This window comes from Scophthalmus maximus, chromosome 3 (genome assembly GCF_022379125.1).
Source record: "Scophthalmus maximus strain ysfricsl-2021 chromosome 3, ASM2237912v1, whole genome shotgun sequence".
Taxonomy (NCBI): Eukaryota; Metazoa; Chordata; class Actinopteri; order Pleuronectiformes; family Scophthalmidae; genus Scophthalmus; species Scophthalmus maximus.
Window position 1 is genome coordinate 25,376,805 of NC_061517.1, and position 21,623 is coordinate 25,398,427.

Here is a 21,623-nt window from a genome sequence, read left to right on the forward strand (position 1 = left end):
GGTGGCCGAGGATGGCATCCGCTTCCCATCTCACTCTGGGAAATCTATTAACAACAGATTTCTTCTTCTTTTTTTTTTGTTCCCTCCCCCCCCCCTTTCCATCGTTCTCTTGTGTTGTTGATTTCCTCCCTCTCTGACTCCCCCCGTCCCTTTCTCCGTTTGGCTTTCGTTTGTCCCTGACTCCCTTCCCCCGTGGAGGGGTCGCATCAAGTACCCCGATATGTATCAGATGCTGCTCCGCATGTCCCCGCCCTTTGGTTTGGGAAAGAAATGTCCGCCAAGAGTCGCCTACAAGGTAGTCCCTCCTCTTCCTCCGACTTCTCCCCTGTGCTCGACAACCTCGCTCCCCGCTGGCGTGAAGTCAAGCCAGTGTCTGTGTGCTGCGGTCTTCCCCCGTTTCTTTTCTTTGGGTTTTTTTGCGAGCGCTCTGATGTTTTTTTCGCTGTAAGCCCCGGCCTCCTCTTTAGTGTCTCTGCTGTTTCTTTAAGCGTAGCTGCTTTGTGTTGGCCAACACCCATTGCCAATGAGAATAACTTTATGTAAGACTTCAAGACATTTTAAGAAATATTATGTTCATGGAGGAAATTTGGTCCGATGGTATTTCCTTTGAATGTTACGTCCCAGTTGGGGGGTTTATTTTGTGGAGCTGCGTGTGCTTGTGTGTGTGTGTGTGTGTGTGTGTGTGTTTTTCTGTATTTGTACGCTTTTCACTTTGTGGCTCTGTCGTTGCATGCCCTTCCCCTTCTCATTCTTTCTCACATTTCATCTCCTCACCTCCATCCACTGATGGAAGTGTGTGTGTGTGTGTGTGTGTGTGTGTGTGTGTGTGATTTTGAATTCATTGAATACCGATCGAGATGAACGAGAAAATATACCTCGGTGTTTACCCGACATCAACATGTGGCTGGCATCTGGATGTCCTATCAGAATCACACGTGTGAATGCCGGCGATCGGCGGTGATGTCGACGTGGCCATCATATTGTGTAACGTTAAACTATAGTGAGCCAAGCAAGGTTTACATGTAGATGCCTAAATAGCTAATGTTTTTCATGTACCAAGTAAAGTTCGCAGGGTGCAAGTTCCAAATATGTTACTTACTGAACTTGCTGATGAAGCCCTTTGTGACTTTTTTAATTTTTTGCGGACCTCGTTTGCTTTATTGCTAACAAATTTGAATAAAAAATCAAGCGTGACACTGCACAAAAATAAATAAAAATAAAAAAATAAATGTTTATAATGTGTCATAAACAATATTCATAGATAAATAAATCATATATGCCTGAAGAGCTTCACCCAAAGCCTATTAATTCCCACCCCTTATTCAACTGCTTATAATTCACAGTACAACATTAACAGCTATCAACACCTATTTCCACCCAAATGACCCCAACTTATTTTCATTCATACCCTAGTAAAACATTTACAAAGCCTTCATACTATACAATATATTTTAGTTATATAGACAACCCATCGCCCTACAATCACCAATCTCGGTACAATCAGTACGATGAATATCCCTCGTCCCAATATCCTTTAAAAAAAAAAGGTGTTTTTTGTATCTTGGCACAAACATAACTCAATTATGTTTGTGCCAAGTTCCAAACCGTTCCACGTTTGTTTTGTTCACATGCCTTTAAGAGCTGTGCTTTCCATAAACAGTTTTTTTTTTATATATTTCCGGGAGGTTGATTATGACTTTGGCTTTGTACACCAATTGGTATGTTCATGTAAATAAGTAAGGCCCGAGATCTGAGCATCATCGTCGGATAAGACTTCCAGATGCAGATTGCATGTTGCATTCCCACAATTTTTTTCCCGTTTGCCCGTAAACAAACATTTTAAGGGCTTACCCTGTTCACCCCTGAATTTTTTAAGACAGCCGCTTGTTTTGTTTTTGAACATCTAGACCTGCCGATATGGATGTCTCTCCAATCGGTTGTGCAGCCGGCGGTTGTGTGACCGTCTGCAATTGACCATTGGGTTTTTCAGGAGAGTGTGTGTGTGCTCTGCGTGTGTGTGTGTGTGTGCGTTTGCCCCTCCGCCCTCCACGCCCCTCCCATTCTGACGCTGATCGCTCCCACCCTCCGCACCGCCACCGAGAGCGCACACGTGTGCACACGAATGCTTCTTTGTGTTCAGGGGAGCTCAACTCTTTCCGCAGCGATCTCACATCATTCTGTGTGCAATCTGGCGCCGCCATTAGTCCCCTTATGAACCCGAGTCCCCCCCCCCCGCTAAGGCTGCCCAAGGCTATACCCGTAGAGCACACGCAACCGCGTCAACTCCAGGTTGACGATTGGCCGGATGGCAGCCACAGAGTCGAGCTCCTGCGACTGCCCGAGGCACCGCCGTGGTTATGCGTTCACTTGCACTTCTCTCTCGCCTTCCTTCCGGTCAATGTCAGTCTTGCGCCAGTGCACTTTGACTTGCGGCGTGGTGCATACCGTGGTAGTGGCCAGTAGCGGTGAATGTGAATGTCTAGTTTGTCTCCTCCCCTGTACGTCGTTGCTGAGAAGGCTTTTTGTGTGCTGGGCAGTGAACACTCCATCATCGACGCGGCCCAAAAACTTGAAACATTCAACAACCAAAAAGGTGTAATTGGGCATGGATCCGTGGAGGGTGCTGGATCACAGCGGCACACAGACTGACTCTCTGGTCGGATCGTATGTTCTCCACTGGGTTTGTTTGGCCTCTTGCCACTTTGTGATTCTAATGTCCGTCTGTCGCCGCTCGTCTCCTCCCCGCAGCGTCTGGTGAAAATGAACATGCCCATCGCCGACGACAACACCGTCCACTTCACCTCCACCCTGATGGCCCTGATTCGCACCGCCCTCGAGATCAAGCTGGCCTCAGGTCAGAGGAACGCAGCACGCATGGCTTACGCCGTGGTTCACTGTTCAAGCGGCCATTCTATTCACTGTTATTATCCTCGGTGCACTTGGTTTAATACCCTGCTCCTCAGTGTCCGATGTTGTGCGTATGATACAGGCTCAATGTGATTCGATTTGATTTTTTATGTATCTCGAACAATCGACGGCGCCAACGACGAGATCAGATAAAAACTCATATAGAGCTGTCCCAGCTTTACAATACCATATTATTACAGAAATGTACTGCATGTATGTATACTCCTTACAAAAATGCAGGTCATACAGCAACATATTGCACAACAATACACAGTAACTAAACTGCAAACGGTCCTTTCTGTATTGGTGAAATATTGTTTTCTTTTATCGATTTTTGAGGTTGTTGTGGGGTTTTTTCTAACATAAATGTACCTCTTCGTTGGTGTCCCCCCCTCTCTCCCTCTGCAACCTTAACCTGGTGCGCTATGGTCCTTTTGCTTGACTTTAAAACGTGATTCGTGCAGTTTTGACGAAGGGCGGGTTGAAAAAGTCTCTTACCCCCTTGAGTGGATTTTTCTAGGTATGGTCGCTCAGCGGTTGTCTGACGCCGAGTTGAAGAAGGAGTTGTCCACGGTGTGGCCCAACCTCTCACAGAAGACCATGGACCTGCTGGTGACGCCGCACAAACGTAAGCGCCTCGCCAACTTTCCGTGGTGGAGCTCGTCGCGGCGACCCGCGGGGACGTCTTCCTCCCTTCGCCCGTTTCTTCGCTGAGCACTGGCTTGCTAATGAGAGAAAGATCCTCCAGTTGTAATAGTTCAGCTTTCCAATTCACACGATTAATTAAGTAGCCCAGATGTCTCAGGGCTGTTGCCATAGTGACAGGACGTAATGAGGCGGCTGCTTTCATGCCATACAAGGTGCTTAAGATAAGCCGTCTTCAGCCTCATCTTTACCGTCCGTTAGAGCCATACAAAAATATGCATATAGATATATATATATATATCTATATGCTTATGTATTTTTTCACATGTCAGATAGCTGCGAAATGTGAAGGAACAGTTTTAGCATTTTCTTACTTCATGGGCAGTTTGAGAAACGCAGACCCAGGTGAGTGCATGTGCAGTGGGTCAGCGTGTGAGTATCTGTGTTGTGTGTCCATCCACATGAGTGCATGTCCCTGACTGTGCAGGCCGTGCGCTTTGCTCCTGCCGCCGCCTTTTCGGTGAGGCGCGTTCGCCGCCGTCGGTGACCCTCAGTCTCCCCGTCCCGTCCGCCTCCCCTGACGCCTGTTTTTTCTTCTCTCCGGCCTCCGCCGCAGCCAACGAACTGACGGTGGGGAAGGTGTATGCCGCCCTGATGATCTTCGACTACTACAGGCAGAATCGGGCGAGGAGGCAGCAGCAGCAGCAGCAGCAGCCGAACGCGTCCGGCTCCCAGGTGCAACGTCCGCACTGCACGGACCCCCAGACCGCACCGCCACAACACACACACACACACACACACACACACACACACACACACACACACCCTACATGCACGCACGGCCGCGAGAAGATGAATGTTGCCGGGCCCCCCCGCCCCGGGGTCCGGGGGGGCCCGGCAACATTCCGCCTGCCGCCTCTGAGTGTCCCTCAGCATGTTTCGCCGTCCATCTCTCCTCCACAGGGCATGGTCGGGGCTCTGTTTACGCCGCTGCTGCCTCAGAGTCGCGCGCCGGAGAGAGTCCTGCCGGCGGCGCGGAACAGCGCGGAGCTTGCCGGCGTGCCCCGGCCGCAGCCCCAATCCCACGCCAAGTCCCAGCCACCGAGCAGGCCCAGCTCCAACTCCCTCGACAACGGAGGCACGCTGTGAGTCCAGGAACTAAACCTCGATTTTGTCGGGTCACCGGGGTCACGGTGGAAAAGCGGCTTCACTGACCCGGCCTACTGCGGTTTAGCGTCCTGCGTGTATTCAGAGCACTAGGACGGCACAACTGATCCGGGCACTAACCTCCCGACTGCAGATGAAGGAGAGCTCATAAATGTGCATTAGCGCCGGGATTGCTATGAAATCCACCGACTCAGAAGCTTCCTCACCGCGATCGGCTGCCCTCCAGGACAAAAACGCGCATACAAGAGGAAATAAGGCACAAGCGTTAACGTACACGAGCTGCAGTACACCGGTCACGTATATTAATGGATCTGCATTGCCTCTGTTCCGTTTTGGTTATAGATTATTTTTTATTGCAATGCAATGTGATCTATCTATATCTAGAAACTCCCACGTCCACATAAGTGTCGTTAAAATGTCTAATAAAACATTCATTTATTATGTACTTCAGACTGGCATCAACCCATCTTACATTTCAAACTGAGACCACGGTTTTATCTTCCAAATAGAATTCCAACACATTACATGTACCACATACATAAATATATGGGAGGAATATCAAAAAAAAAAGATAGTTAAATGAATACAATTATTATTTTTTTTAATGAGATGGTCAAACACGAATATATGTTATGAGAAAGAAAGAAAATCGGAATACCAAGTTATTTGCCATTGGGACCAATAAGGTCACTGTGTCTCTTTTTCTGGGAATAAAACGCGAGTGAACAAGGGGTTGAGGTCGGGCACAATGAGTGAGAGCGGCTGAGGCGCGGGGTGCGAGTCACATGAACAGGCCGCGAGTTGTCCGAGTAGAATGAGACGGGTGATCAAACGTCACAGTGCAGGACAGGAAACGCTTCGACAGGTCATTCACCGAAAGGCGGCGGCAAACAGAAAAGTCTTCAGTCTTGATTATCCTGCAGTTTTCTGGCAGGTTGTTCCAGATCTGTGGAGCACAGAAAGTGAACGCTGCCTCCCCGTGTTTAGCTCTGACTCTGGGGACGGAGAGAGACTCTTTCGCATGAGGAGAAGCGTCCGCGAGGCCGTTTGCCTTCGACTTGGATCCTCTGTGATATTGTGGTAGACTGGAGATCTGAGCACCTACAAATAATGCAGCAAAGGGACACAATGGAAGAGGTTCTTTAACAAGACAGTTTCTGACAGGCTTGTTTTTACTGTTCCATCGGAAATGATTCTCCCAAAACAGCGTTGCGCAATAGCTGTGCAACAATTGCAGAGTCGGTTGGTGCGAACTCTAGGAATACAGCACTGTCACACTTCACTGCTGGGTCAACAAGAAATGATAATGACATGTTATCAGTTATGAACATTCATGATGATGGGGATTATTATAATGCTGAGCTGCGACCGCTGTAACACACAGGCCGGCACACCATCGCAGCATCAAGGTGTCCTCCTCCTGGGTGATGGAGAAACCCAAGGAAGTGTCCCGGGCCAGGGCCCAAAGAAGTATGTCCCGGGGCCCGTCGGAGGACACGCCGGACACGGCCATCATTCAGGTACCGTCCAACACGTGGTGTGCGCGCGAGCGTGCGTGCGACCCGTTCAGACCTGGTGTTGGCGTGCGCACAGGCGAGAACGTAGCGGGGATTCTATTTGAACTCCCATCGCTCCGCCGCATGCGGAGGCGGGGGTCTCAATGTGACCTTCGCGCCAGATCTGAACCGGGGGCCGCGATGTAAGTCGAACCTGTCCGGATGTTGCCGTGAGATCAACCTGTGCGTGTGTGTGCGTGTGTGCGCAGGAGTCGGTGGAGATGAGGACGATGGAGACCGGCGGCGGCAGCACAATCCCCGTCCCTGGCTCAGGTCTGGAGAACCAGGGCAGAGCTGCTTCTATGCCACGACTCAGTGCCGAGCTGCAGGTAACGTCCCGCCTGCACCGGTGTTCCTCTCCGCAGCCTGGACTAGTCTCTATTTTATTCATCTGACAAGAAATGCATAGCAGTATTTTTTTGGGGGGGTCATTTCAGTATTGAATCAGTTCCACTCAGCAACTAAAGCTGCCGATGTTCCTCTTCCCAGCAGAATAAGATAAGATAAGATAAGATAAGATTAGATTAGATTAGATTAGATAGATTAGACAGAAAAATATATAGGAAATTTACAAAAAAGGGTTAGTATGTACAAAAAAATTACATTAAATAAAAAAACACCCAAGTATATAAATACTATATACAGAGCCGTAGCGATATTCGCACATGGAATATTTAAAAAATATAATATAAATATTGCACAGTTAGTTATTGCACGTTGAGTGTATCCGTGAATTATTTTAGAGTGAGTGTAATAGTTCTCATCCTGCTCGGCCACAGTGCACCAGGATCATGCACCAGAATCATCTCACGGTGATGGAGAAAGTGCTCCCTTGTCCAGATCGCTGACAAAATGTGATGATGTTTTTCTCCCTTGGCCCCATGTCTCATCCTTTCCACCGAGCGTCGTGGAAATCCGTTCAGTACGGCTCAAGGAGCAACGTGGAAGAGATTACACGGGCCGCGGAGGATGATCCGGAGCCGACGGCGGCTGCGGAGAGTCACTTTTTGCACACTTCATTTGATAGTGTATGGATCAAATGTTTGTCCACCAATCTACTCTCTGTGGCCCATAAGTACAAAGTGAAAAGTCTTTGCCACTCCGTCCGTCGGCAGCATCCAGCGTCCTGGATTTGTGCAGTTTGTTCTCATTCGTCGTGGCAAATTCCACAGAAACGTGCAGGTCTCTGAATGAAAGACTGCAATTAAAAACAGTCCTTTGTTTTATTTCTCCCGTCATCTGAGAGAGACCAGAAAAACAACCCATCCCTCTGTCAGTGCTTCTTTTTGGTTTTGTTTGTAATACTGTCGTGGTCCGCTTTCCCCCGGAAGAGGACGCGATGAGGCCCCGTCGTCTCCCTGGGCGACGTGGACGCCGATCGATCGGTGCATTTTAAGTGCACTCCTTTTCAGGGCCCATTGGGAGGAGCCACCGTCGATCTCTGTTGCCTCCACTGCGGAGGAGAAGCCTCCGGTAATCCGATCAGGGTCCTGGCCCGCCGCCAGCCATTTGCCCGGTATCGCTTTTGCTCAGCCGCCAAACGGAAAAGAGGGCGGCGGCTCCGAGACGCTCGGGGCCCCGAGACGCATGGGAGAGGAAGACGCTTGGGTGACGTGTACAAGTGGGAGACGCGATAATTGCAACAAAAGGTCGTGCGGAGCAGGGGTGGGAGGTTGACTCGCTGAGGGCGGGAAGTCCTTTTACTCCTTCATTTGATCGCAGTGTTGCCCGGATCAGGAGACGACACCTGTCAAAACCCGCTCTGCTCTTCGCGATTCCTTCGCAAAGGGAAAGCAAAGCCGTCCGAACACCTGCAGATTGTGGATAGGTTGATTGGAGAATGAAAATTGGCCGTACGTGTGAAATGAGAGGTTGTTGGCCCTGTGATAGGCTGGCGACATCAGCAGGGTTGTGCCCCGCCTCTCGCCCAATGTCAGCTGCGATTGGCTCCAGCAGCAGGTGTTTTTTTTCCCTTCCTCCCATCCCGAGGCGTTCCCTGGCCTGACGACTCCAATGATCCCTCCAGCGGGTTCTGGGTCGCGTCCCAGTTGGGCGTGCCCGGGAAACGCTCCAATGGAAGGCGCGCCTCGGAGGCATCCCGATAACATACCTCATACACCTCGAAACCGGCTCCTTTCGACGCGAAGGAGCAGCAGCCGCTGTACTCCGAGCCCCCCCTCCGGACGGCCGCACTCCGCACCATGTCTCTTTCCGACGTCCATACAGGCGGGCAGGGGGGTCCACACTGATTTTTCCTTTCTGTTCAGTTCTGATGGATTTTTTAACATGTGCTTCATGTTCCTCTCTCCCTCTTCGCACCCCTCCTGCGGACCAGTGGGGCCACTCGCGCTGCTCTCCGGGGATTCATCTTGACGTACGTACTCGCTGCAGCAGAGCTCACACTGTATTTTTTTTTCGGGTGTTCGTCCAGTCCAGCGGGCTGTTGAGACCAAACCGAAGCTACGAGATTTAGTTTCGGCAGAGCTCAAACGCTCGTCCGGACGGAGGTTGTTGTTCTAAAATGAAAAACGCATCGGTGTGGACTCGGCTCAAATGGTGAAGTCAGATGATCACACGATGACTCACTCGGGTTAATATCACCATACAACTTTTTACAGAATATACAGTGTTAGTTAAAATATAGTATAGTTGAAATATTTTTGCCGTGGTTCTGTGTTTGCTGCCCCCATATTTCCATCTTCTGTCATCATGCATGCAGTTGATTCTGTGCGTACAGTGACGCAGTAGCCCCGTCGGAGCCATAAAAAAAGTTTTAAAAGTTGAATATGTATGTCATCATGAAAATCGAAGAAAAGAAATCTCTTAGCGTTATCAAGGTCATGACCTTGGAGTCACAGCCCTGGTCGAGGTCAAACACGTGGAGATACGTTTTTATTCTTTAAAATTGTCTGCAAACCTCTCATGACCCCTAGAGGAGCATTCTCTTATCCTTTTTACTCAGGGCGCTGAATCCACACAATCGTTTCTAATATGCAAATTTACATTAACCGAAAACATTAGTGACACAAGGCGTGTTTGGAGCAAATGACTGCTCACAAACCGAGTCTGCTCTCGCTCAGGTGGTGCACCTGCTCCTTTATTCTGCAACAGACAATGAAAAACGCGGTTGAGTCCGAGGGCGCGGGCCGGGCGGGCCGGCTGCTCCCGCTGCTGCACTGTTTGAGTAAAGCTCACAGAAGGGGTTTTGGTCAAATCCAGTATAAAGTATTTGCCAAAGGGAACAGCAAAGAGTTACGAGTTTGAATTGGAATGTATCAAACGGGAAAGCTTTCAGATCGAGATCAATAAAGAAAGATGGAAATGGTAAATAAGCAAAGAGATTAAAAATAAATATGCAACGTGAAATACATCTTTATTTCAGTTATCTGAGGAAGAAGATCATATAAAACTTTTTTTTTCCTACAATCAATTCCAAAGATTTTGGTTACAAATTAAATTCATTTATGAAATAAATAAGATTTTTGGAATCTGTTCTTGTGGATGAAAAATTTTGGTAGACATAAAATCACATTGCAGTAGAGATCTTCATTTAAATTTTTTCCAATATCAAACCCAATGTTATAGAATCTCTACAAGGGAAACCTGAAAATGATGACAGTTTTGTGTCTTATCCACTGAATATCAAGCCAAAATGCATGTATTAAATATTACATGAGGGCCGCGGAGAAAGTAAAATTAAAACACTGTGTGAATGGAGCTGTGCGACATGACATCAGACTCAGTGGCCCCCAATGTGTCCCACGCCTTCCCCGCAGTCCGTCCCCGACGCCAGTCCCATGAAGCGCTCGGCCTCCACCGTGGCCCCGCAGCGACCCCAGGAGGTCAACCTGAGGGACTACACCCTGGAGAAACCCAGCCAGGAGCGACCCCACCACCATCACCACCACCACCGCTGCCACCACCGCAGAGACCGGGAGAAAGACAGAGACCGGGAGAAGAGGCAGAGGTCTTTGGATACGCCTTTGGGCGGACAACCTCCAGGCTCTGCTGGTGAGTCTGCACCTACACACACACACACACACACACACACACACTGTCAAGTCTATCGATAAATGCTCAACGCGTGAATCCATGTACTCTGCGGTTGTCAATGCTTTGCTTCATTTTTTCACAACGGGCGTTTTGACATGTGATAGCAGGAGGAGTACGACAGAGTATCAGGGCCACATTGAGAGAGAAAAGAATTAGAGACTTTGAGAATAGAGTCATAATTTTAAGAGAATAAAGTCGTAATATTATGAGACTAAAGTAATAAATTTAAGAGAATAAACTTGTAATATTATGATAATAAAGTCATAAATTTAAGAGAATAAAGTCGTAATATTATGAGAATAAAGGCATAAATTTAAGAGAATAAAGTCATAATATTATGAGAATAAAGTCATAATTTTAAGAGAATAAAGTCGTAATATTATGAGAATAAAGTCATAATTTTAAGAGAATGAAGTCGTAATATCATGTCCCACTTTTATTTTTTTTCCCTCAATGTGGCCCCAGACTCAATCATAGGAAAAGAGTATTTATAAAAAAATTTGAGACAACCGAATTCCATTTTGGTGCTTTTTAAATGTCAGTATCCTGATGTTGCTCACGCTGTTCTCTCAGTTCTTCGCTTTTTTGTTGCGCTGGGGCGACGCCGCTTTTTAACCAGAGTCTGCGGAGCAGTGATCGTTGTGTCCCGCCAATGCACCCGCCCGCCCGCCCGACCGAGTCATTGACTGTGACAAATGTCTGGCGTGAATAACGACCACAGACTATTTCTCGCTGAACAGAAAGGAACACCTCGACAAATAGACATCGCTATCTATCTATCGATATCTCTGATATCATCTCCTACTATAACACAATGCAACCTTTTCCCCCCTCCTCCACGGGCGCCCCAGGAGAGCCGGCGTCCGACCCGGCCGCCTGCAGGGAGCGGGCCCATGACCGCGGACGCTCCCACGAGAGGAAACACCACCACTCGTCGGCGGACAGGCAGCGCTACTTCTCCTGCGACCGCTTCTGCAGCCGGGAACGCTGCCACAGCAAATCCGCCGCCGCCAGCTGCGCCGCCTCCCCCGGCGAGGGGCAGGAAACCGGCGACAAGCAGGTGGGGAGGGCGCCGGAGTGTCGAGTAGGGACAGGCGAGGCTTCAGACTTCTAGAAGATTGTCTTCTTCTTTTGTTTTTTAAAGGAGTTTGTAGTTTATCTAATAGCTGTGATTCTTATCGAGACAAAAACTGATGCTGCCTTAAAGACCCCCTCCAGTCACATTTCTAAATATATAAAAATAATCTGCTATTCCAAATATTTTGTTTAACATCGTTTACTCCCAAATAAAGTTTTTAAAAAAGCCTCTGAGATGGGGCCGGACACCATCCACTCTCTCTCCCTCACCGACGAATTCTGAGACTATGAATATTCATGATATGCAAATAACACAGGCCCCGCCCACCACCGCTGCTCGCGCTGGGTTGGCCGTCGGAAGAATGTTGCGCAACAAAATGGTTTCTTACAGACTTCTTTGCGATGTTTTAAGACAAAGTGCCTATCCTTTTAGATATACTGTAGAGAAAAAAAAAATAGATGCAACGTCAACTGTTTTTCTAATGCATCCACACCTGAGGAGGATATGTCTGGTCCATTCCGTACGTAGCTCTGCAGGAAAACATGTTGTACAAGAAAGCCTTATTGTCCGCAAGAAGAGAGGGAGGAGAACCGGAACGCTTAAAAGACGGGGATGAAAGAAAAAAGAAGACCCCTCTCAGAGCTCCTTATTTTTCTTGTTTCTGATAGACGACAGGGTGCAGGGTGGGGGCAGGAAGAGTAACATCGGGGAGATACTATGAAAACTGCAAAAAAAGATGTCTGTCCAGTGACATTAATGCCAGTAACACGTGACAAGACAGGCCCTCTGTGTGTGAGTGTGCGTGTGTGTGTGCGTGCAGATGAAAATTAACGGCAAGCATCAGATACGTATATTTTACATTTGTTAAATCAGTTTGTTGTTTGGTAATGTATCTTTTTGTCCCACTGTCCTGCATACCTGGCAAAACAAACCCTCAACAAACAACAACGTTCCTTTAAAGGTGACATATTATGCAAAAATCCCCTTTTCAGTGTTTGTGCACATACATGTGTGTATCTGTGGTGCATTCGGCCCACAGACTGTGAAAAAGACCACCCTGTGATTTATTTGTGAGCTGGCTAAACCCTACAGCCTGGCTCTGAACCACTGGTTCCGATTTCTCTCTCGCAGTTGGACTCTTTTGCAATCTGAGAATCTGCACTTCTCTGGCGAAGGGCCGTGACATCTCCTACACATTTTGAAATCCGTTGACCAATCACAACAGACTGGGCCAGCTGGCCAATCAGAGCAGACAGGGGATTTCAATCAGGAGGAGGGGCTAAAAGAAATCCAGGCATTTTAGACAGAGGGTGAAAGGAGGAGCTTCAGGAATGGGCAGTGTGAGAACGCTGATGCCTTTTCTGAACATTAGAGCATGTCAACCTTTTCAGGTGGTAACTAAAATTAAAAGTATGAACCTGAATATGAGCATAATATGTCACCTTTAAAGTCATGCAATGCGTTTTTTACGCAACTACTGTAGGAATTGTCACAGCGAGTCCACTCATTCCTATTAATCATCAGGCTTTTTGGTGTCGGAATGAAAAAGTTTTGTTTCTCCGGAGCTGCCAGTTTCTTGCCGGTGTTCAAAGGCCAGGCCGAAAGAAACAAAGGAAATTAAGCGACTTACTCCTCCGCCCACACAGACAGAAGACAAACGTAAGGCCTCACGCTGGAGGAGGATCTCGGTTAACTGAGAATAATCATAATCAATAATCCTTCTTTTTTCAGATTTCATTCAAAATTGCCAGTTTGCTCGATGTTTGTTGATGTGCCTCTTATTTCACTTCCTATTCCTATTTCTTACAAAACGGTAAAGACATTGATTTCTTTTGTGTCATCTGCAAAACATCGTAGCACTGAAAGTTGTACAATTTCGTTGTAGGCAGATGTAAAGCTTTTGTAGTTTGACCCGGTCACGTGTACTTACATGTAGTTCTTAGAGAAATGTGACCGGGTTTCCTGGTTGACAAACTACGGCGTGTACCGAATACACGTTCGAATGAAGTTAAAGCCTTTTTCTTTTTGTTGCCGTGGGCTTGTCAAAATGCATTCTGGGTAATGTAGGACATCGCTACAGATCACAAAACAACTCCTGAAAGTTACACAGCAACTACCATTTGACTGAAGTCTATCCATGTTCAGGGTTTTTTTGGGGGGGATGTGACCGCACCAGAGCTGCTTCCGATTTGAAGGGCGAAGTTTTCCAGATGTCAGATTCGCACCACCCTGTCAGGCCTGGAACTTCTCTGCTCCAACACTCACGAGGGTGGATTCACACAGGAAACAACACTCGTTATATGCAACTTCGCCCGGTGCAATTGACGAACGTCACTATCAGATTATTTTGCGTGAATCGTGGATATGTGTATGCTTCGCAGCGGACGGGAGGCGTTTTGTGGTTGGAAAGCGGGGGGTCTCACACGAGGGCCGGGTACAAGACAATAGAGTGGGGCTATGCAACAAGACGAACCCATTTCTCCGTCCATTCTGTAGCTTTGTTTCCCCTGTCGGTCCCGAAAGATTCCCGCCTCAGCATGAGCGCGACCAAATGTTTTATAAAGAAAAAGGCCTTGAAAAAACAGGCAGACAAAAAAAAAAGAAGAAGACTTCAAATACATAAGGGCACAAAGTGTAAACGAGAAACAGAACATTTAGGATTACAGCAACGTAATACGTATATTTGCATGCATTACATTTACCCACTTTGACAACGTCAAATGGAAAATTCAATGGCTCAAAGTGAAATGAGGTGTTTCCCGTTAGGTCACAATTAAATTGGGGATTTCACGGAATCCGCCTGGACTAGTTTCAAAGTCATTCTTTTCATCTGGGACAGGAGCACGTTCCCCCCGCGGAGGGGTCGCCTTCATTGTTTGACGGGGTTTGGCCGCACTATGGCGGAAAAATCCTCCGGTAGCATCGAATAAAAAACATTGACATCTGGGAAAGAGGTCTCTGACTTTTGTACCCCACTGTGTCTGAGCCGAAGTCTGGACCAAACGACGGAAGTGATCCAATGTCTTTATCCCTGCATACTATTGGCTACTACTGTAGACGTGGCTGTTTCTTGAGCAAAATACAAACGTTTGCATGGTCTAACAATGTATGTGCATGTAGAAAAAACTCAGTACATTTTAGATACTATGTGTTATTTTGTTGATTTTTGATATTTGATATAAACTGTGGGGTTTGCTGGAAAGACACATTTCTATTGACAACAGTATTGACCGTTTTTGAGAGTTCCTCCCCGTGCAGCAGAGCTGGAAGTTGGAACATTTCTTTTGTTTGGGTCTTGGGGTTTAGTGAAATGTTTGTTTGCCTGATTTTGTTTCTTGGCCTAGAGTTTGGATTCTATGGTTGTTTCTACATTTAAAAACATTTTTGTATGAAGCAAAGTACGTTGAAATAAAAAAAAGAATTCAAATGAAGCCGTCGCTGATGAGCTGAATAATCTGAGTTTTTTGGATTAAGCCGTAGTGCTACTGCCACCCGTTTCCCCATCAATCTACATCCAACAATCCATAATTATACAGTAAAAAAAAATACATATATATATAGAAGAAGAAGAAGAAGACTTTTGACTTTCAACGCAATTTTATTTCTGGCACGTATTTAAAAATCCATAAGTAAAACAACTTCAAAATAAAATGAATAAAACCAAACAACAACAAAACAAAAATCTGGTTCATTCACACTGGTTCAATCCACTATAGTCATGCTAATACTGTTATAATCAGGGATCCCGATTCACACTCCTCACCAGCTGGTGGCGGTAGTGCGCCATGACGTTGTTTGCCAACCGCCAATAGCTCTCGAAGAAGAAGCGGAAGTAGAAGAAGCGGAGATGTTTGCAGTTACCCGGAAGACAAGTGACAGATAAATATTTCACAAAAGAACGTGCGCAGAGGCCCGTGTTGTCCCAAACTGTTTCGTTTGTCGGAAGAGAGGAAACGTGAATGTCACAACCATGGCTTCAGACACGGACGGAGAGGGCGACATGTTCTGGACTGAGGAGGTAAGAGCAGAGGCGATCCGGTAGTATGTTGGGGCCCCAGGGCAAAAAAAATCAAAGGGGGGCCCCCCTCGAACCAGCGTTCATCACCATCATGTTATATATATATATATATATATATATATATATGTGTTTTTTTTTATTTCAGATCCAAGGGGATACATATCACAATAAGAACACAGAATATAAAACATAAAAAACAAAATACCAAAAAACTAATACAAAGCCTTCCACAGTGTTCAGTGTTGTGAAAGCAACAAGATTGCAAACAAAAAAAGGGTGTGTGAAAACTGAGAGCCAGTCAGTGCTATTAGAATTTGAAAAAAGACTATGCAGAAGAAAGTAAGAATGGGATATTTAAGTTATGATGTCAGAGAGTTTATCCGAGCTCCACTGCGGTGTTTCAAATGTCAAAGAATGGGACAGACTGCAAGACAATGCAAAGGAAAGTTAAGATGTGCTAGATGTGGAGGTGAACATGAATATGGAAAATGTGGGCAAGATGTAAAAATCAGATGTTGCAACTGTGGCGGTAAACACAGTGCTGCTTTTGGAGGATGCCCCGTTCAAAGGCAAGCTAAAGAGGTGCAGAAATATAAGTAACAAATCAGGTGTATTATGCTGATGCACTGAAAAAAGTGAAGGAGGGTGAGGTAATTATTAGACCCAGTGAATGAAAAGCCGTAAATGCTACAACAGAAAATGTAAATAATCAATTGGATTGTCCATCTCCCATTCCAAGGTCAAGAAGATTAATGAGGATACTCTTTGAAAAATTTGTTTTGTTGCTTTCATATGTAAATTAATGAAGGAAAAGTGATAGAATGAGAAAAGAAAATCGTGGAGGCAGCTATGGAGATACTGGGGATTAGAGAAGTTACGACTGAGCTGATCCAAGAGATGTTGAACCCCTTTGAGTATGAAGTTACACCACACCTGGATGAGGATAAATTAGCTTCCTCATGGTAATCCATATACTCCAATGGAATGCCAGAAGTTTAATTGCCGACAGGGAAGAGTTCAAGAAGGTTGTAGCTGATCTGGAGGTTATGAATATAACCAATGTTCCCTGAAGGAAGGAAACGAGGTACAACACATAAGTATGGGGATTGAGTCCTTGCGAGACCCCCCCCCCCCGCGCGGCTGTAAAAGGCCCTGCACGGTATCATTCCCTTAATTTAAACTGCACTTCACCGAGTTGGATCGTGATGAGGGGCTGACTTGTGTTGTTCCTCGTTTCCCTCCTTCAGGGGATGCAGACTGGTGGACATGGTTTGGAAACCAAAGATTAAGTTACACAGGACAGGTGAGTACACGTAAAATGGTTTTTATTGGTTCTTTCTTTGTCATCGCGCAAGTGAGCTGTATCTTTTGTCCCTTTGTTCCTGCAGAGCTCCCACAGCAAGTTGTTTGTAAGGAGGAGGAGGTTCTCTCTGAGCAGCAGCTCTGTGACCAGCAGAGGAACTCCAGTCTGGTCCAAGAGGAGCCAGAGCAACCAAGTGCTGCTGCTGAAGAAAAAACAAGAGTCACTGAGAATATTATCATCGAGTTCAATGAAGACATTGATCATCAGCGCAGACTGGTGGATATGGTTTGGAAACCTGGGATAAAGATGCACAGGACAGGTGAGTACAAGCACAATGGTCCGTATAAGACACAAGGGAAACTGAATTCACAATCAGTGTTTCTCTGTGAAGAACCATGTGTTTCGCCTCATACGTTGACTTTCATCCAATCTCTCAAATTTAAATTTTTCTGCTAATGCCTCAACATGGATGGAGTCATGCCTAAATGCCTAAACTACGGTCTGCTAACTCCGACAGAGTAACTCCTCCATCTGGCGCCCCGCTGCCCCCTCTTCTTCTTCTTCTTCTTCTTCTCGCAGCTCCCTCTCTCGGGTCTCCCTGCGGTCACAATATCCGCACCCATCGGCAGCGCAGGAGCGCCACGAGAGAGCATCTGCTTTGGTGTGGCTCGTCCCCGGTCGATGTTCGACAGTGAAGTTGAAAGACTGTAGTTTCTCTATCCACCGGGCCACCTGCCCTTCAGGCTCCTTGAACGTCATGAGCCAGCGAAGAGCAGCGAGGTCTGTCCTTACCAAAAAGTTGGGGCCACAAAAGTAATATTTAAAAGGCTGATGGATAGAACCACTGCCAAGATCTCACTCCGGGTGACGCAGTAGTGCTTTTCAGCCTTACTTAAGGTGCAGCTGTAGTATGCCACCGCGCGTTCCCCCTCTGGCCCCAGCTGAGAGAGCACACCTCCCAACACTTACCCACTAGCATCGGTATCCAGGATAAAAGGCAAGGAGTGGGTCCGCGGGGCTAGGACCGCCGCACTGTACAAGGCCCGCTGCAGGCTGGTGAAGGCCTCCTGGCACAGGTCAGTCCACTCAAAGTCTCTGTCTTTTGGCAGCAATTGGAACAGGGGGGCTGCGATACAGGAGAAACCGTGGACAAACCTCCTGTAGTATGAGGCCAGGCCCAGGAAGCTCTTCAGCTGTTTCGTGTTGATGGGGGTAGGCCAGCTAGTCACTGCCTGCACCTTCTTCTCCAGCGTGCTGCCATAGCCCCCCGCCCGGTACAGAAGGTTGTATTGGGTTTTGCCTCCAGGGCCAGAGGCCCCTCGACTTTGTCCAGGGACTCATCTATGCAGGGAAGGGGGTAGGAGTCTTTCTTGGTTCACCGGTCACCATTCACCGGTCAATAGTCCGGGCAGAGTCGCCAGCCGCCGTCTTTTTGGGGACCATTACTAGGGCTGAGGCCCAGGGGCTGTCTGACGGCTCGATGATGCCTGCTTGCAGCAGGTTTAGGACAGCCTCCCCACAGGCTTCCCGACGAGCCAAAGGCAGGCAGCGTGGGCGGCACTTGATGGGACGCACTTCCCCCGTATCCATCTTATGCTGTACCTGAGGCGTCAATCCCACCTTCTCATCCTTGAGGGCAAAGCTGTCTTTAAACTCGTACAACAGCTGCCACGGCTTCTCCTGTTGTTGGGGGGGACAAGCCACCGGAGTTTGTCCTCCTTATCGCTCAGCCACTGCACCACACACCCTCTCTCTCCACCGCCATTTCCAGGGCTGCCTGTAGAGTGGGTGGATGAACTTGTACCTGTAGCTCTGTAGGGAAGAGGGCCCAGATGAATTGGTCCCTTGCCAGCTCACTTTGCACTTCCGGAGGCATATGTGCATATGTTCACAGTGTCATGCTCTGGCATTGGCGAGCCCCCTCAGTGACTCTCCTCCTGCAACGGTTACTCAGCTCATTCCGGAGGAGCCCAGGCTGCCGACACAGTCCGAACCGCCTCTGCAGAGCCCCCACCAGAGCTTCACAATGATGCCTATCCTCCGGAACTAGTAGTAGAAGGCAGGATAGAGCATCTTCAGTGAGGCACAATGCCAGCTGTAGGTCTTTAGTCTCTTTTAGTCGACCACCCTTCTGCCCTGGACAAAAGTTGGAATTGTGCCCGGAACGCCTCCCAGTCCGACCTGCCTGAGTATTTCGGTGTTTTCACTGACACGGCCACAGCGGGGCGATGGTTCTGTTAATGTTATTTAGTTGTATTGTACTGTGTTTCCATTTCTTCCTGGCCACACACCTCAGATTCTATATGTCAATCACTCAATAAATTTGAGCTCTCTCTCAACTGACCCTCAGTTTTGATTGTCATTCAACAAATAAATATCAGAGCTGCTGTGCAATTCTCGCAGGGCGCTAAAAAGGGTTTAAGCTTGTACTGATTTGTTCTGATGTCTGTTTTCTTCACAATCGCGCAAGTGAGCTGTATCTTTTGTCCCTTTGTTCCTGCAGAGCTCCCACAGCAAGTTGTTTGTAAGGAGGAGGAGGTTCTCTCTGAGCTGCAGCTCTGTGACCAGCAGAGGAACTCCAGTCTGGACCAAGAGGAGCCAGAGCAACCAAGTGCTGCTGCTAAAGAAAAACCAAGAGTCACTGAGAATATTATCATCGAGTTCAACGAAGACATTGATCATCAGCGCAGACTGGTGGATATGGTTTGGAAAACCGAGATGAAGATGCACATGACAGGTGAGTACAAGCACAATGGTCTGTATAATAGACAAGGAATCTGAATTCACTTACAGATTATTGAAGATTCTTAAACAAAGACCAATCAGTGTCTCTCTGTGAAGAACCATGTGTCTTGCCTCGTATACGTTGACCGTTATCCATCTCTCAAATTTTCATTTTTTTCTGCTAATGCCTTAACATGGAAGGAGTCATGCCTAAACTCAAGATAAGAGTGGGCGAGTAAGGATTCTGTCTGTTTTCTTTACCATCACGTAATTGCGCTGTATCCTGTGTCCTTTTGTTCCTCCAGAACTCCCACAGCAACATGTCTATAAGGAGGAGGAGGTTCTCTCTGAGCAGCAGCTCTGTGACCAGGAGAGACACTCCAGTCTGGTCCAAGAGGAGCCAGAGCCTCCACAGATTAAAGAGGAGCAGGAGGAACCAGGCAGGAGTCAAGAGGGAGAGCAGCTTGTACTGAAGCAGGAGACTGATACCTTTATGTTGACTCCTACTCATGAGGAAAGTAAGCACAGTGAACCAAACAGTGACCACCAGCTCCACTCTCACTACGCTCCTGTAGCTGAGAGCCAAGATCAGAGAGGAAGTGAGCACATGGCCCCAGGATCAACTAGAAGTGAAGAGACAAAGAAGGGACATCACAATAACACAAGTCACAGTGACAATGTAGACAACTCACCCCCGGCAAAGAGTCACTGTAACACTCACACAGGCAAAAAGTCTTTCAAGTGTGACACTTGTGCAAAAGATTTTCAGCATAAATACAGATTGGCCCAACACATCAGAATCCACACAGGTGAGAAGCCGTATTTGTGCAAAACATGTGGGAAATGTTTCACACAGCGTTATAACCTGAATGAACACATGAGAATCCACACAGGTGAGAAGTCGTATTTGTGCAAAACATGTGGGAAATGCTTCACACAGGGTAAAAACCTGAATAAACACATGAGAATCCACACAGGTGAGAAGCCGTATTTGTGCAAAACATGTGGGAAATGCTTCACACAGAGTCATGAGCTGAAAGTGCACATGAGAATCCACACAGGTGAGGAGCCGTATTTGTGCAAAACATGTGGGAAATGTTTCACGCAGGGTTATAACCTGAATAAACACATGAGAATCCACACAGGTGAGAAGCCGTATTTGTGCAAAACATGTGGGAAATGTTTCACACAGGGTTATAACCTGAATGAACACATGAGAGTTCACACAGGTGAGAAGCCGTATTTGTGCAAAACATGTGGGAAATGTTTCACACATCGTAATAACCTGAATGTTCACATGAGAGTCCACTCAGGTGAGAAGCCGTATTTGTGCCAAACATGTGGCAAAAGTTTCACGCAGAGTCATGATCTGAAAGTTCACATGAGAGTCCACACAGGTGAGAAGGGCCGTATTCCTGTGAAACGTGGGGAATGTCATTCATCATCCTTAAAAACGCACATGAGAATTCATACAGATTAAAAGTCGTATACTTACTGAACATTAGGGAGCGCTTTCACAGTTAGTGGTGAATTGACAATCTGTTTAATAATACTCTTGGTTTCTGTCTTGCTCGGGTTCACAGCTAAATCAATGAAATTATCCTTGGTGGCTTGCTTTGCGACCTTATCTGCCATTTCATTTCCTTTGATACCAATATGTGCTGGTGTCCATTAAAAAGAATTACTGTAAGACCCATCATTTGAATTCTGTCATCTTGAGTCTGACTAATGATGAGCTTGAGACTGAACAAATTATTTCTCTCTGGTTTTGTATCCTCTAATTTAGCTACTTCCAGTTCTGTTGCTTTTCTTTTTGTCACTGTCCATCCAAAGTTTTTTGCTTCCCCCTCTCCTTTTCCCAACAAGGTTTCAAAATGTCTTGTGTTTGGTTCTCCTGACTACGGCCCTGTAAATGAACCCAGTAATTCAGTGGGAGACGTACGCTTCTCATCTCTAGAGGCATGTAGGATTTTACAACATAAACTAGGAAGAGAACACATCAAATTCAATATTAAAGAAGTAATGCAGATGAACTCAGGGTATGTGGGATATAGAGCAGTATTTATTTTCTTGAAAAAAGACCGGAATTATTAGAAGAATATAGAGCAGTTCTTTTTAATTTTTTTGTTTTTATTTTATTTATGTTGTTTGTTTGTTTCTGGGGCTTTTTTG

General features: G+C 46.9%; 2 protein-coding genes across 15 annotated transcripts in view; both read left to right on the plus strand.

Annotated features, from left to right (window-relative positions):
- The window catches only part of cacna1ba (calcium channel, voltage-dependent, N type, alpha 1B subunit, a), a 99,108-nt gene extending 86,388 nt beyond the window's left edge, over positions 1 to 12,720 (plus strand). For 7 of the 12 annotated variants that reach the window (XM_047331185.1, XM_047331189.1, XM_047331191.1 and 4 more), the window contains 10 exons: positions 199 to 295; positions 2,749 to 2,854; positions 3,428 to 3,535; positions 4,169 to 4,287; positions 4,516 to 4,697; positions 6,104 to 6,239; positions 6,485 to 6,604; positions 8,611 to 8,649; positions 10,052 to 10,286; positions 11,180 to 12,720. In XM_047331185.1, coding sequence (XP_047187141.1) covers positions 199 to 295; positions 2,749 to 2,854; positions 3,428 to 3,535; positions 4,169 to 4,287; positions 4,516 to 4,697; positions 6,104 to 6,239; positions 6,485 to 6,604; positions 8,611 to 8,649; positions 10,052 to 10,286; positions 11,180 to 11,442 — 1,405 coding nt within the window. In that variant the 3' untranslated portion in view covers positions 11,443 to 12,720. The remainder of the gene's footprint in view (positions 1 to 198; positions 296 to 2,748; positions 2,855 to 3,427; positions 3,536 to 4,168; positions 4,288 to 4,515; positions 4,698 to 6,103; positions 6,240 to 6,484; positions 6,605 to 8,610; positions 8,650 to 10,051; positions 10,287 to 11,179) is intronic. The other 5 variants (XM_047331187.1, XM_047331188.1, XM_047331193.1 and 2 more) reach the window with 1 other exon arrangement.
- A 2,512-nt stretch (positions 12,721 to 15,232) lies between these two features.
- On the plus strand, positions 15,233 to 21,148 carry LOC118313380 (zinc finger protein 227). 3 transcript variants are annotated; one of them, XM_035638766.2, is made up of 6 exons: positions 15,233 to 15,424; positions 16,672 to 16,727; positions 16,813 to 17,046; positions 19,231 to 19,464; positions 19,757 to 20,801; positions 20,857 to 21,148. In XM_035638766.2, exons 1-6 carry the CDS (start codon positions 15,366 to 15,368, stop codon positions 20,870 to 20,872), a joined length of 1,644 nt encoding a protein of 547 aa, XP_035494659.1. In that variant the 5' UTR covers positions 15,233 to 15,365; the 3' UTR covers positions 20,873 to 21,148. The 3 variants fall into 3 exon arrangements, with proteins under 3 accessions (XP_035494659.1, XP_035494658.1, XP_035494660.1); XM_035638765.2 differs by having other exon boundaries at positions 19,757 to 21,148; XM_035638767.2 differs by lacking the exon at positions 16,672 to 16,727 and having other exon boundaries at positions 15,284 to 15,424; positions 19,757 to 21,148.
- Positions 21,149 to 21,623: the final 475 nt, after the last annotated feature.

Coding starts and splice junctions, on each gene's coding strand:
- LOC118313380 (XM_035638765.2), top strand. CDS start 15,366: ATGTCACAACCATGGCTTCAGACACGGACGGAGAGGGCGACATGTTCT. Junction 16,728..16,812: donor GATTAAGTTACACAGGACAG/GTGAGTACACGT, acceptor TTGTTCCTGCAG/AGCTCCCACAGCAAGTTGTT. Junction 19,465..19,756: donor GATGAAGATGCACATGACAG/GTGAGTACAAGC, acceptor TTGTTCCTCCAG/AACTCCCACAGCAACATGTC.